The 15,897-nt window shown below is 49.3% G+C and overlaps 1 protein-coding gene across 7 annotated transcripts in view; it reads left to right on the top strand.

Moving 5' to 3' along the window:
* TTC7A (tetratricopeptide repeat domain 7A) overlaps positions 1-15,897 on the top strand; it is a 158,374-nt gene that overhangs the window by 28,242 nt on the left and 114,235 nt on the right. For 5 of the 7 annotated variants that reach the window (XM_063649404.1, XM_063649402.1, XM_054472956.2 and 2 more), the window contains exons 2-3: positions 4,941-5,104; positions 11,398-11,566. In XM_063649404.1, the coding sequence (XP_063505474.1) occupies positions 4,941-5,104; positions 11,398-11,566 (333 nt within the window). Of the gene's footprint in view, positions 1-4,940; positions 5,105-11,397; positions 11,567-12,008; positions 12,105-13,113; positions 13,172-15,897 lie in introns of those variants that run through there. The other 2 variants (XM_054472965.2, XM_063649403.1) reach the window with 2 other exon arrangements.

The following is a 15,897-nucleotide window of genomic DNA, read 5'->3' as shown; positions in this document are numbered from 1 at the left end:
AGTAGCTGGGACTACAGGTGTGCGCCACCACACCCAGCTAATTTTTGTATTTTTGGTAGAGACGAGGTTTCACCATGTTGGCCAGGATGGTCTCTATCTGTTGACCTCATGATCCACCCGCCTCGGCCTCCCAAAGTGCTGGGATTACAGGCGTGAGCCACCGTGGCCAGCTGCCCAGTTAATTTTTTTATTTTTTGTAGAGATAGGATTTCACTATGTGGTCCAGGCTGATTTTGAACTCCTAGACTGAAGCAATCTTCATGCCTTGATCTCCCAAAGTGCTGGAATTATAGGTGTGAGCCACCGTGCTCAGTCTTTGAGTTTCTCTTAATCTGTAGTCACCCTCCCTGCCGCCCTGCTTTTTTTCTTCTTCTTTTTAAGACTGGAGATTGTTTTGAACATTTCTTCAGTTTCAGTTAGAAGGGGTTTCTTTGAGGCAGATGGTCTTTTGCTGGTTTCAGCCTTTTCCTCCTGGCTGTGGTTGGCAGGTCCCAGCCCTCTATAGTCCGGGGAGGTGAGCAGCTGCAGAAACCACTGTGCCTGTTTGCCCCGCGGGGAAGGGCCTGGTCTGAACCCTGGCCTGGCTGGCTAGACCAACGTTTCCTGACTGTGAATGGGTGGGTTGTGGAGAGGGGATCACTGTCATCCAGACATGGGGTCTTGAAGGGTATCCCTGTGACCTGGCACTCTTGGAGAGGCCTGGAGGGGATGTGAGCTGAAGGGGCTGTAAGGAAGGTGGGCACCGAGGCCTTCCACACACGATGGGGTTGGGAGACTGGGTGGCCAGTAAGTGGGGCTTTGGGGCTTTGTTGAGGGCAAGGTGCTGAGCAGGGCTGCATAATCAGCACCCAGAGTCAGATTCACTATCGGTCTGATGGGAAGGTCTTCTTAAATGCCCCTGGGTAGAGAGAAGCTGCAGCACCTCACCAGAACTGGGATAGGGAGTAGGTTTCGAACAACAGGATGATAAAAAGCAACTTGTTTTCCCTTTGGAAGGACAGAGAAGCCTTTATCCACCTGAATTCTTTTTTTTTTTTTTTTTAATTTTCTAGAGATGAGGTATTGCCCTATTGCCTAGGCTGGAGTGCAGTGGCACAGTCATGGCTCCCTACAGCATTGAACTCTTGGGCTCAAGCCATCCTCCCACCTCAGCCTTCCAAGCAGCTGGGACTCTAGGCATGTACCTCTAACCTCAGCTAACTTTTTTTGTGTGTAGCGACAGAGTCTCACTATGTTGACCAGGCTGGTCTCTAACTCCTGGTCTCAATCAATCCTACCACCTCGGCCTCCCAAAGTGCTGGGATTATAAGCATAAGCCACCACACCAGGCTTGAATTCCTATTCAACAACTAAAAGTCTAGAACTTCTAATTCCGAAACATCCTTCAGTTCCATAGACTGGACAGTTGAGAATAGTTGGAAAGAAAAGAGGAAGGCAAGAGAGAGGTAGGGCAGGGAGAGGAGAGTTGAGCAAAGGAGGAAAAGAAAGTGAATGTCTGCTGCCTACTGAGTGTCTGGTAAACAAACAACAAGTAGATTGAGTTGGGGGCTGAAAGGGGCAGGCGGAAAGCCTTCTGAGAAGGACCTGAAGTGTCAATCAACAAAATAGTCTGAAAGTCACAGGTATATGAAGGTAAGGAGAGTTCTTATCCCTGTCCTTGTATTTACAACTAGCTTTTAACGTACTCTTTTAAGTTGTTAAGACTGTTGTTTATTTTGAAATTACCAGCAGCTCTGCTGTGCATGGGATGCAGGAGAGACGGTATTTTTTAGCTCTGTTATGTTTTATTATTGTTACTGGCTGTGACCCTAACAATGTTTCCTATCTTTATTATCATCTATAAAATGGTGATAATACCTACCTTTCAGGGCTGTAGAGATGAAATGATGCTATATAAAAAAGCATCTGGCCCATACTAAGCCTTCAACAAATATTAGTGCCTCTTTCGTAGCCAGTCACTCTTATGGTTTAGAGATATGTGGTGAAGGATCAATTTTGTTTTCTTTAAATTCCCAATCTGGCCAGGCACAGTGGTTCACATCTGTAATCCCAGCATTTTGGGAGGCCAAGGTGGGCAGATCACTTGATCCCAGGAGTTCGAGACCAGCCTGGCCAACATGGTAAAACCCCGTCTCTATCAAAAATACAAAAAATTAGCTGGGTGTGGTGGCGTGTGCCTGTAGTCCCAGCTACTCAGTAGGCTGAGGCAGGAGAATCCTTTAAACCCAGGAGGTGGAGGTTGCAGTGAGCCGAGATCGTGCCACTGCACTTCAGCCTGGGTGACAGAGACCCTGTCTCAAAATAAATTCCCAATCTGTTATCTCTGATACTTTCATAAAGTACAATAAAAATCAATTACTAGAAAAATACACAAAGTACTACCTCCCAATTTTTTAGTGTTAGATTTCAACAGATTTAAAATTACTCTGTCAAATTTCTAAAGGTGTACTCTTAAGTTTCTGCACTCATCTCCTTGGTATTGGATCACAAGCGTTGAGAGACCCGCACCAGGCCATGGCCGGCTGCACTTGGAGCTGCCTGGGTCCAAAGGGGCATGCTCTGGGGAGGAAGCTGGTTTCTCTTGGCATGAAAGTATCCAACCAAACAGCTCAACCAAGCGAGGAGCTCTGGTCCGGGCAGGTGGATGGCAGAGTGCACAGGATGGCCACTGATGGTGCTGTGTCTGGTGGCACGGTGGCCCAAGGGCGCGAGTCCTGCCAGTGCACAGAGGAAAGGGGGCAACGAGGTGGGGACCAGCTGGGGGGGCGGGGCCAACGTCCTGAGGGGTGCGTTTCCCTCTTTAGGCTCTGACTTCAAACCCCACCCCTGGCTTTACAGAGGCAAAGCAGGTTAGAAGCAGGCAGCAACTTTCCCCAAGGCCCACAGCTCTGGAATGTGGCTCTGACTAACTGGGTCTATGGGGATGTGCAAAAATAATTTTGATGTGTGTTGCCAAATTACCCTAGAGGTTCTACCAACTTATAGTCTGCCAGCAATGAATGATAGTTTGAACCAGGTACTTTTTTGACCATTTCCTTAAAATGTTAATTTTAAAAGTCATGAGGTATGTAGCAAAGGATCCCGTAACAGGTGCCTTCAGAACGAAACTCCCCTGCGATGGTGTTCTTGGGATTCTGGGCTTTAGAACCGTTCTCTGTGGGAAATCTCCCTTATGGTGAGAGATTCTTCTTCAGAGGCATGAAGTTTTTTGTGTTTTTTAAAGACAGGGTCTCCCCATGTTGCCCAGGCTGGTCTTGAACTCCTGGGCTCAAGCAATTCTCCCACCTCAGCTTCCCAAGAAGCTGGGACTACAGGCTTGCACCACTGTGCCCAGCTAAGGCATACAGTTTTGGACCAGTGGCTATGAGATGTTATCAAACTGTGGTATCCTGAGAGTGAGGAGGGAATGGCAGCCCTGTAGATCTGAGAACACTGTACTGGTAGCAAAAAGAGCACTTTGAAAAAGATGGCACCAAGCAGGCATTCCTAGGGATGTTTTTGGATTGGCACTTAACTCTCGATCCTGATCCTGATGGCTTCCCTGTGGGATAGTTGAGAGGATCCGATTCACTCAACAGGTATTTACTCGGTGCTTATATTGAATGGTGGGCCTGCTCCTCACCCCAGTTGCTGGGCGGGGCAATGAGCACAGCCACCCAAGAGCCATGGTGAAACCATCTTGACCTCAGACCCTGCACACTGAACACCCAGCTCCCATGCTTGAGCCACCTCTGCTGTAGGTAGCAGGAATCTAGTGGTCACAAGACGAGTTTTCAGTGTGGTAAAGGGAGGCAGCAAATAAACCAAGCAGTATATTATTTTTATTTTTTGAGACAGAGTCTCACTTTGTTGCCCAGGCTGGAGTGCAGTGGTGCGATCTCGGCTCACTGCAACCTCCGTCTCCCGAATTCAAGCAGTTCTGCCTCAGCCTCCCGAGTAGCTGGGATTACAGGTGCCCATCATCATGCCTGGCTAATTTTTGCGTTTTTAGTGGAGACAGGGTTTTGCCATGTTGGCCAGGCTGGTCTCAAACTCCTGACCTCAAGTGATCTGCCTGCCTTGGGCTCCCAAAGTGCTGGGATTACAGGTGCGAGCCCCTGCGCTCACTAAACCAAGCAGTATAAAACCACCTACCAGGTGGTGAGGGATGCAAATGAGCTACCCTCATTTGCGGGTATACCCTATATGTGAGAGAACTCCAGAAAATGCAGGTATTCAACATGTTTGAGGATTTGCCTTGGCAACAAGTAGATCTGCTTCCCACCTAACTCTACCATGGCTGCTAAGTTATCCTGAGTCATGTCAAATTACCTTAAAAACTGGATGGTACGGTGGCTGACGCCTGTAATCCCAGCACTTTGGGAGGCTGAGTCAGGAGGGTCACTTGAGCCTGGGTGTGCCATGATCATGCCAATGCACTCCAGCTTGGGTGGCAGAGTGAGACTCTGTTTAAAACAAACAAACAAACAAAAACACTAAAAAATGGAGAAAACCAATTATGGTTATATAGAAATTAGGAGCATGTGAAAGTACATTATTAAGCCACTTCATGTACTTTTTCTCTTCAGTCATTTGGGGAGAATTCTTCTTGGTTTAAGAACTTATTATCCACAGCACAGCATATGTATGACTTTGTCCCTTATTTTAAATTCTGAAATTCTGGGAATTTGTCCCCAAGTCCTGGGAACTCTGTCTTTCCAACCATTAAACTACAGCAGAAAATAAATCCAAAGGGGCAGTTTGTATTGTGACCATAGTAGAATACCTGTGTCTTTTCTTTAAAGGCTGTTGAAATTTATGGAAAATGTGCCTTTATTTTCTCAGACCTGAGCCATTCATGTACTAGGTATAGATGGTTAGGTGGGTCCAGGAGTGTGCAACTCCCTCCATTATCCACCTTGTTCAGGGTTTGCTGCTCTGACCCCTACTTTGCTTTTCAGATGACTTTGGGAAATTGCTGCTGGCTGAGGCCCTCTTGGAGCAGTGTTTGAAGGAGAACCACACCAAAATAAAAGACTCCATCCCTTTGCTGGAGAAGAATGAGCCGAAGATGAGCGAAGCCAAAAATTATCTGAGCAGTATCCTTAACCATGGGAGGCTCTCGGTAAGTCATCAGCCTTCAAGCCTGAGAGCTCCTCTCCTCATCTGTCTTACCTCCCATCTGTCCAGTCCTCCCTGAGTCATTTGGTCACCTGAGCAACAAGTCTCTCTTACAAGCTGCCCTTGCACTTACAGTAGCCACTGGCTACACGTGGCCCCTTGAGCACTTGGAGTATGGCTAGTCCACATTGAGATGTGCTGTAAGTATAAAGCATACACAAGGTTTCAAAGACTTAGTACAAAACAAAGAATATAAAAGAGCAGTAACTTTTTATGTTGATTACATGTTCAAATGGTATATTTTGGATATATTGGGTTAAATAAAACATGTTATTAAATTAATTTCACCTTTTACCTTTTTCAGTGTGACTAAAAAAATCTTACTAGAAATTTTTAAATTACACATGTGGTTCACATTTGTGGCTTACATTATATTTCTGTTGGACAGTGCTTGGTTGACTTAATATGTGCCTGGTCCTTTGGGCTCTTTGGGTCAGGGGGCTCTCAGGGAAATAAAACCTCAGTGAACCTGTGACCTAGTTAGAAACAGGCAAACATGCAGAGTTGGCTAGGGACAGAAGAGCTCCATAACAGGGCAAGCCCATTTAAGTCCACGTGCATTTATCAAGCACCTACTGAGTACAAGACACTGAGGGAGGTAGAGGACCCACCTCTCCCTCCCAGAAGGAGTATAGTCACAACTTTCTCTGGACTTTGCTGCTCAAAATGTGGTCCACCCACCAGCAGTGTAGGCATCATTAGGGAGCCGGTTAGAAATGCAATTAAGCGGAAAAAAAAAAAAGGAAATGCAATTAAGAATTAGAATCTGCGTTTTAACAAGCTCTCCTGGGTGATTCATATGTGCATCCAAGTTTGAGGCTGTGGCTGTGTTAGATTACAATGTATCCTGAGCTATAATAATGACATGGGTATGTCATTAGAAACTCGAGGGGGAGGGGATAAAAAAAAAAACTCAAAGAGGAAGTGATCCCTCCCCCCCTCCCTTCCTTCCTTGCTTCCTTCCCCTCTCTGTCTCTCTTTCTTTCGTCTTTCTGTCTTTATTTTCTTCAGGGTCTCGCTGTGTTACTCAGGCTGGTCTCCAACTCCTGGGCTCAAGCAATCCTCCTACTTCAGCCTCCCAAAGCGTTGGGATTACAGGAGTGAGGCACTGCGCCCAGCTGATTTTTAAAGAGCTATTCCAAAGTAATATATTCACTTCCTTAAACCTTTTATTCCAATGTACTGTGTGCAGGGCATTGTGTTGTGCACTCTGAGGGCAATCAAGACGAATCCAGTGTGGACGCCTGCCCTCAAGGAGGTTGCAGTTCTCTTGGGAAGATAAGTCCTATCAGCAAGTAAATAGCCTTCCTCCAAGGTGGACTGTGATAGGAGTGGTATCCATGAGGAAGCAAGTCTGAGGGGGATGCTCTTTGGGGATAAGCGAGAGCAGACTCTGAGTAATGGCAGTACTAGAATTGGATCCTTCTGGGGCTGGATCTAGACAAGGTTGTAAAGGTACTTTGGGGCTAGTAAGGGCAGACTGGAACACCAGGCCGGGATGTGCAGGGCTTTTTCTGTAAGGGAGGAAAGGGCCAGGGGAGAGGGGAGTGTGTACTAGAAGTTTAAGGTTACTGCTTTTAGGCTCCTTGACAGGTATTGTAGCACTGGGAGGTCTGTATTGGGTTAAAATAGCTGCCTGACCCTGAGCATGCTTGACCCCACAGACCTTCCAGTTTCTCATCTACTGGTCAAAAGGGTTGGACCAGATTGGTGGGGTTCAAGCTTTTCCCACCAAGACCTCTTTTCATTTTAAAAATATTAAATTAATAATTGAATATTAAATTAAATATTTAAAAATTGTTTTAAAAATAAACATGATTCAGGCTTATTGTAAAAATTCCAGTCAACAAATAAGTAATTTGAGTGATAAATAAAAGTCCCAGCTGGCCTATGGCTCACGCCTGTAGTCTTAGCACTTTGGGAGGCTAAGGCAGGAGGATTGCTTGAGCCAGAAGTTTGACATCAGACTGGGCAACATGGTGAGACCCCATCTCTACAAAAAATTTTTTTAATTAGCTAGGCATGGTGGCTTGCACCTGTGGTCCCAGCTACCCAAGAAGCTGAGGCTGGAGGGTCACTTGAGCCTAGGAGGTTGAGGCTGCAGTGAGTTGTGTTCATGCCACTGCACTCCAGCCTGGGTGACAGAGCAAGATCCTGTCTCACACACACACAAAAAAAGTTCTTGTTTTCCAACCTCACCCTCATACCCACACCTATCCTCAGAGTTGAGCACTGGTCAGTATTTGATGTGCATCTCCTATGCCTTTCTTTTTGCATTTACAAACATATATACCCACAGATTTTTCTTTTCATAGAGTTGTAAGATACATATTTTTCACTAAGAAGTTTTATTTAGAGCTTTCTCCATGCCAGTATGGTCTCATTCTTTGTACTGGCTGAATAGTAACCACATGTATTGTGACAATGGTTTTATTAAATACAAATTGTACCATATTTTGTTAAACAAAGACATACATAGGCACCAATAACGTGGAGAAATTTACTGTTATCCAGGCCAGAGCCAAAAACTTAATGTTGATCTGTAAAATAACATATTAAATGTCATTTGTGGGATTTTTTTTTTGAGACAGGGTCTCACTCTGTCATCCAGGCTGGAGTGCAGTGGTGTGAACATGGCTCACTGCAGACTGAACCTCCTGGGCTCAAGTGATCATCCTGCTTCAACCTCCTGAGTAGCTGGGACTATAGGCATGCACCACCACACCCAGCTAATTTTTAAATTTTTTTGTAGAGACAAAGTCTTGTCATATTGCTCAGGCTGGTCTTAAACTCCTGGGATCAAGCATTCCTCTTGCCTCTGCCTCCCAAAGTGCTAGGATTACAGGCATGAGCCACCGTGCCCAGCCATCATTTGTAGTATTCTCTATCTCACCCTCAAAGATCAGGTTGTAGTTGGGGTGACCTTTCTTGGCAGTTGATGCAGTCTCAGGTGGATTCCTGTGCATCCAAGTAGCTCTGCTGGATGAGAAGGAGAGCTGGGAGAGGTGGGCCCTGAGGCCCCTCCTTCGGAAAGCTTGAAACTCTTTCATCTTGGTGATGTCTAAAACCCTGTCCAGCTGAGTTGTGTGGAGATCAATGAAAACAAGCCACTTGTCCTAAGCTCTCTTCTCCACTTGGTTGAGGCTTTGCACCATCCCATGCAGGCCTCCAAGGAACCTTCTGCAACGGTATTTACTATTAGCCCCATTTCTTTTTCTTTTTTTTTTTTTTTCAATTTTTTGTAGAGACAGGGTTCTCACTATGTTGCTCAGGCTGGTCTCAGATTCCGGGTTTCAAGCGATCCTCTTGCCTTGGCCTCCCAAAGTGCTGGGATTACAGGCATGAGCCACTGTGCCCTGCCAAGCCCCATCTCTTGAGAACCAAGAAAGGTGATCACAACCCAGGCCTTTGGTGTCTACAGCCCGTGCTCTAATGCTGTCTCTCATTTCTTGGTGCTGCCTCCCAGAATACTGGGGTGGAAATAAAATAATGACTGGGAAAGTTGGATTCATGTGAAAGATGGTGATCACACCCCCACTTTAATAGTTCCCACGTTAGTCTGTGAAGTATTTCCTCATCCCTTCTTTCCTCATACCTGGGTATCTCCATGAAGTCCTTTTTCCCCTTTTATTGACAGAGACAGTGAGGCACAAAAGGAGTAGGCGATGCGCTGATCCACACAGTAGAGGGGACTGTTCCCCTGGTAAAGCGACCTCCCCCGTGGCACCCTCCTACTGGGCAAGGGGTTCCGTTCCCTGACTGTTGGACTAATAGACCAAGAATATTTCACATTCAAATGCATTCAAAAGTCACAGAGTGCAGTGGACTTTTAATGCTGCCAAGTAAGGACATTAAGAAGCAAAAAATAGCAGCAAAATGATACCATCTTCTGCTCTTACTGTGCTATAACAGAAAAACCGTTTAGCATTGAAGGGCAAGATAGATATCCTTTCAGAACTAAGAGCCTTTTTTTTTTTTTTTTTTGGAGACAATGGAGTCTCGCTCTGTCACCCAGGTTGGAGTAAAGTGGCGCGATCTCGGCTCACTGCAACCTCCGCCTCCCGGGTTCAAGCAATTCTTCTGCCTCAGCCTCCCGAGTAGCTAGGATTACAGGCACCCACCACCACGCCCGGCTAATTTTTGTATTTTTAGTAGAGACGGGTTTTCACCATGTTGTCCAGGCTGGTCTCAAACTCCTGACCTTAGATGATCCGCCTGCCTGGACCTCCCAAAGTGCTGGAATTACAGGCGTGAGCCACCGCACCCGGCCGAGCATTTTTTTAAATAGTGTAAATGTGGCTTTATAAAACATGCCCTGCATTGTCTAATTTTTCCCCAGCTTGGTGGAAGCTCTGTTGTAAACTGCCACTGGTCCTCCAGGAACCGCCACTAGCCACACCCCATCAGCATGCCTGAAATGTCCTTCTCTGCCTTGCTGCCCTTGTCTCCATGTGCAGGATAATGATAATTACGCATACCCTGTATTTATCTTGCTCTTTTCCAAAGAAAAGTTCAAAGCTCTTTTCTGGACTTTGCCCTATTAATGCCCTCAGCATTGCTGTGATAGGCGGTGAGGAGTAGGTGTTATTATCTCTCCCTCACCCACGAGGAAGACGCAGCCCAAGCAGGGAGGAAATGAGCCTGTGGCTTGAGACCAGTGCAGGGAATGCAGAGTCACTGCCCAGCTTGGAAGGACTATGGGCTGCATACCTCTGGGATGTGTCATCTGGGGCCCTGGCCCAGGGAGTGGGTGGCCTATCTGGGGAGACTAGCAAATCCCCTCAAAAGATTCAGCTTTGGAGAGTTAATTAATAGAGAGAGCAGGTCAGGCATGCAGAGGCTGAATGGGCCCATTGGTAGAGACATTGGAGGAGTTCAGCTGAAGGGAGCTCCCTGGTAGTCAAGGAGGCTTTCAGGAGAAGGTGGGCCTGAGCAAGGCCCCAAAGGATAGAAGAGGATCTGGTTAGGCCAGGGAGAAGGGGACCTGAGGAAGCACAGGCAAAAGAGGAATGTGGATTTACAAAAGCCAGAAGGACCAGTTGGGAAGGTGAATTTGGCTTCCCCGGAGTCTGTCTGTGCCATGCTTCATTTCTCTTGGCCTCTGAGAGGGCAGTAGATGGTAAGGAGTGCTGGAGGCTTGCCCTGGGGTCACAGGGACCCCAGACTCTTACCTCCCTGCAGGGAGACAGGGGTAGCACCTTCCTGCCAGTGACTAATGCCAGGGGTGGGACCAAAGCTGCATCTTTGGGGAGCTTTATGGACAGATTGGTGCCTGTGTGGCAGGAGCAGTGCCCAGGGCCTGGCCCATAGGCATTGTGAGCCAGCTGAGGACAGGATCAGAGGCAGGGGCCAGAGCAAATGGCCTGAAGAGGCGGGAGGTCACAAGAAGAACTGGGGCCATGTTCAAGGTCAGAACTCACGCGCTAGGGTGGCACAGCCCAGGGCCAGCACAGCCTCCCTCAGGCAGCAGCACAGGAGCCCAAGCCACAGTAGGGGTGATCAGGGCTGACCAGACCACTGCAGGCCCTAAGGGAGGCCCTGAGAGTTCCTCTGTGGGGTGGAGATTGAGATGTAAGCAGCTTTTGCAAAAGGAAGGAAAAGAAAACAGGTTTAAATTCAGCAACTCTTGGCCTCCGTGATTCTGCACTTTGACCCATTTCTGATAGGAAGAGGATAGTGACGCAGCAGGCCCTCTCCTCCTCAATCTGTCCCTCCGCCACTGTGGAGGGAGGCATAAGCTTCAGGGTCCCCACAGGCTGTTTCAAAGGCCTTTCACCTAATTATGATTTGCATATACATGTACACAAGAGGACTCCCAAAATGAGAAGCCTGGGGCTCCACAAAACTTAGCTCCATCTCTGACTTCCCACTTGTGTTTAGAATAAATGCCTGAGCTTCTGAGTGGCCCCCGGGCTGCAGTCTTTGGGGGGCTTCGGGAGAGGGAAGACAGGGCCTAGTCTGCAAGGTCTCTGGAGTCTTGCTGGGGGCATAAAATGCACACACATGAAACAATTAGGGACTCATAGGAGAATTTCATTGAGAGCCACAATGTAGGCTGCAGACCATGGGTGAGAGCGGGGAGCTGTCGGCATGTGCTTGAGCATCAAAGAAGGCTTTCTGGAGGAGGAGGGGAGTTCTGAGCAAGGTCTGAGGCAAACAGGGTCCAGGTTCAGTGGGGGGTGTTCACCCTAAGGTACCTTTGGGGCAGGCGCTGGTAACATGTCCTTGTCATTTCAGCCACAGTACATGTGTGAGGCCATGCTGATCCTGGGCAAACTGCATTACGTGGAGGGCTCATACCGAGATGCCATCAGCATGTACGCGCGGGCCGGGATTGATGACATGTCCATGGAGAACAAGCCCCTGTATCAGATGCGGCTGCTGTCGGAGGCTTTTGTCATCAAAGGTAGCTGTGGGCGCCAGCCTGGGCTCCCCTCCACTGTGTGCGGCTCGTTGCACTCTGACTCCCAGGACCCTGCTGGGCTCGTGTCCAGATTCTTCACCCCTGGTAGTGCCCATGCCCTGGCACTGGTGTCCAAGGTGGATGCCGGTGGCAACCGGCCATGTTGACATTGCCTGGTGCGTGGGACGTTAGGAGACTCAGATTCTCGCCCTGGCTCTGTCAACAACAATTACCCTACTTTGTGTACCCTTGGGCAATCACCTCTTCACCTCCTTTGGCCTCAGTTTACTTGTTTGGAAGATACGGTTGTAATACCTGCCCTCCCAGGGTTACCATGACCAAGAGTCATCAGCAGAGTTGTGTAGCAAGGTTGAGAAAGGTTTACAAAGTATGACCTCTCACTGGCAGGCTGGCTTTGCTGACTGGCGCTGGAGAGCAGGTGTTGGATGCTGTAGGAGTCTACCACTCCTCAGTTATTTGTCGGGCAAATAACTGCTGTGAGTGGCCCAGGGAGCAGGGGCTGAGACCCAGTGATGAACAGGTCAGAACCAGTTCCTGGAGGAGCTCTTAGCCTTCCAGGGTCAAGGGGTGCTCTGGAGGGGATTTAGGGACACGGGTCGGTGATGTAGGAATTTTATGAGGGGGCTGTGGACAGCCCAGCTGGGGAAATCGTGCCATTTAACTGGACCCCAAATGTGTTCAATGTTAAAGTCATCCTACCCCAAACTTTGTGCTTCAGGCTCCTTCTTCCCTGGATCCCTGGCTGCGGGAGCCCTTCTGCCCAGCCTGCTCTCCGGAATCTTGGATGTTTGATCGTCTCCCTAGTGCAGCACAAACCAACCCCCAGAGAAAAGTCTAGAAAAGATGCCTGTGGCTCAGTGGGCATTTGGTGCCTGGCATTTGTAGAGTATGTGACACCCTCTATTATAGACAGGGACATTCTCTCCATCTTGTGGGGAAACTGAGGCCCAGAGAGGATAACTTGCCCAAAGTTACCCAGATTCATGGTGGAGCCAGGATGAGAACCTCCATGCTCTGACTCTGGCCTTGGAATATGAGTCCTCCAAGGCCCTGCAACACACACTCAGTTTCCCCTGTCTCCCCTGGGTCCCAGGAGGAGTGACTGTGACATCTGTGGAGGGCACACCCTCCTTGACTCTGGCTGGTGGGACTTCTGAGGGGGTTCACCCACCCAAGATCCTTGGATCCCTTTTCTGTTGGGTCCACACAATGCCAGGAAACCTGGCAAGATGGTCACTGTGGGTGGACCCAGCGCCAGCCAGCGGGAGGGCAGGTGCCTTTCTGGGACGGCCCGGTCTGTGGGTGGTCTTCTCCCTTTGCTCTCTCATCCCCCGCTCTGCGCCTCTGGCACAGGCCAGTCTTGGGGGTGATCTGCATTTGGCATTTGGGTCTTTCGGGTCTCTTAGAAACCCCTTCAGCCATGGACGCCCTGAGCGGAACCCCCTTCCTCGGGCTTCCTTTCCGGGACTTTCTCCTGAGCCTGGCTCAGGACAGATTGCCCCCTGTCTCCTGCTCTCTCCTCTTTCCAGCATGCCTCCAGCTTCTTGGGGGAACACAGTCCCGGTGGTCAGAGGTCCTGCAGGGGAGGTAAGGAGCCGGGCGCAGCCGGCGCGGGCTGCTCAGTCTCGGGCTGTACTAGCTCCCGTTCCCCAGTGACTGCACATGGCCTCCCCTTTGCCTGCCTCCTCTGTGCCTGTCCTCCTCCCTGTCCTGCTGCAGTGACCACGCCTGCTGCCCAGCATGCTGAGGTTTGCCTGACCTGTGTGTGCTTGAGACCATGCACGTGGCCACCAGGGTGTGCATGATGTTGATCTGCCTGGGTTTGGGGGATCCGGTGGGTCTTCCCATGCAGAGTAGAGGCCACACCCTTCGGGGGCTGAGGACACTGGTCATTGGTCCTGACTCCGTCTGTGAGCATGAGGGTGGTGGCAGCAGGGGCCACAAGAGTTCACAGAATGCTGATATTTATTCAGCCCCCCTCCATGCCAGGTAGGCCCTCGTTGAGCCCCCTCTGTAACCCTCTGAGGTGGCGTTCCCCTCATTCTATGTCACGGATGAGGAATTAAGGTTGGAAGAAGTGAGGTGACTCATGCGAGGTCTCACAGGAAGTGGCAGAGGCAGGATTTGAACTTAGGCAGCTGGAGCTTATGATACTGTTGCTGAGAATCCTAGGATGAAAGGAATCAAGTGATCCAGGCCAAGCCCTCATGTTACAGTTGAGGAGACTGAGGCTGACAAAAAGGAAGCAGCTTGCCCAGGACATCAGTTAGTGTGTATTTGAATTGGAGTCCTCCTTCCTAGGCAGCCTCTGGGTCTTGGGCTCCGTTTGACGCTGGGCTGCCTGCAGGAGCCTGACTGACCCACACTCAGCACTCCTTGCCAGACTATTAGGCCATGGCTTGACTCCGTTTTTCACAGGAGTCTGCTCTGTGGTTCTGTTTGGTACTCTCAGGGGGTGGGCAGTCTGGGTCTCAGGCACATCTGGCTGGAGGAGGAGGACAGGGCCTGTGTGTCACAGGGGAGCCTGAGCTTGTCAGGCTGGGAGGCTCTGTGGGGGCCCCAGTGTGGAGCAGTTCCAACATGGAGCTGCTGTTCTTTTTAGGGGAGTCAGGAGCAGGCCCTGTGTCTCTTCGCCCCCACCCTCAAAAGACATAAAAACATATTCCCCTCACCCTCTTTCCCCATCACAGCAGAGGGACTTGCACTGTGACCCTGTGAGGCGTTACTCACAAAGGCCCTGCCTTCCTCTGAAATGTGTCTCTGTGTGTTACACCCAAAGATGCTTTCTGATTCCCGGGGAGGCTTTAGACATCAACCCAGGAGCCTGAGTGAAGGGGCAGTTGCAGCAGTCTTGGGTTTTCCTTAGCCAGAGTGCAGAGACATCACATGCATATTTGTGTATATAAGGTGTGGGGGAGTACATAATCTCCACCTCCTCTGAGGGGAAAAGAGTTATTGTCCATGTCACATTTGTTTAGAAACAATAGAAAAAACACATGTTCCCCACTAAGATAGAAAAATAAGACAACTTCATGGGAAGACCTATTGTTTCCATGTCCAGGTGGTCTGTGCCCAGCCACCAGCATTCCTGGTCCCCTAACATTTGAGTCACACATGTGCTCAGACTGACCAGGTCCAGCCAGGAGTAGGAGACTGGATTTTAGGGCCTCTTGCTAGCGCCTGGGAGGTGGGCTGGGCCCTGCTGGAGGCTCTGGAAGAAGAATCACCTCTTCCCTGGTCCTGCCTTCAGCTGCTCCTGGCTGCAGAGAAGTCATCATGTTGACCTGTTGCTCAGTAATGCCCTGTCCTGTGGTCAGCTGCTCCCAAGTCACCTATGGCCCCGGGCAGAGCCTCCCCTGCCTGTCAGAATCCCCTGTTTGGTTCTTCATTTCCCAGGTACCAATTTCCTGAGCTCCTCTGATACACCTGTTATTTGGTGGCATTCCCAGAAACGTGGGGTACAGACCCATCCCTCTGGAAGCTGAGCCTCTGATGTATGTCTCTGATGTATGTGCATGTAGGGGAATGGGGGGAAGCAGGATGATCACATGTGCACCACCCAGGAGCTTGCAGGGGCCCTCCCCAAACCCACTGAATCAGAATCTACACCTTACAACTTTCCCGGGTGATGTACATGCACATTACAGTTGGTGAGACACTGCCCTGGAACACTTGTTTAATAAATATTTGTTGACTGATGGTTAATCTTCATCTCTATTCTGTAAATGGGAGGTGGCCATTTTAAGGATGAAGAAGCTGAGGAAGTTCATGCAGCCTGTAAGTAGCATTGGTGGCCAGATGGATGTCTCTAAAGCTTGTGTCCCACCTGTAACAGAGGAGCCCACCAGAGGGTGCTGGGAGGCAGATTACAGTTGCCTCCAAGATGGGTCAAACAGATGAGGACTTTCTCCTCTCTGGGCCTCCTTCAGCCCTGGCTTGAGTAGGGGCTACAGCCCTGGCAAAGCCCTGCAGCCATTTTCTTGGCATTTGCTTTCCCAGGGCTGTTTTTGGGTATTTGTGGATGAGTTGTTCAGAAAATTTGCTTTTATATTTCAACCTAACATCCGTCATCTTGGTCTAGAATGGAAGCCCACTCCTCTCCTACCCTATTCCCCAGGCCCTGCCATGGCCCCCCTGTGAGCCCACTGACCCCTGACCAACCATGTCAGATCAGGGGAAGGCCCTGGAAAGGAAATGTTCCCAGCCGATTCCAGGTGCAGGTGACATATATTCAGATGAAACAGCTCCATTACCATTCTTGTTTGTTTGGTAAAAAGGGAACATCATCCATTTACTCTGTATTAAAAATAATC

This window comes from Pongo pygmaeus, chromosome 12 (assembly GCF_028885625.2).
Source record: "Pongo pygmaeus isolate AG05252 chromosome 12, NHGRI_mPonPyg2-v2.0_pri, whole genome shotgun sequence".
In the NCBI taxonomy this organism is placed as follows: Eukaryota; Metazoa; Chordata; class Mammalia; order Primates; family Hominidae; genus Pongo; species Pongo pygmaeus.
Note: the sequence above shows the minus strand (reverse complement) of the source record. Positions and strands in the feature narration are given on the sequence as shown.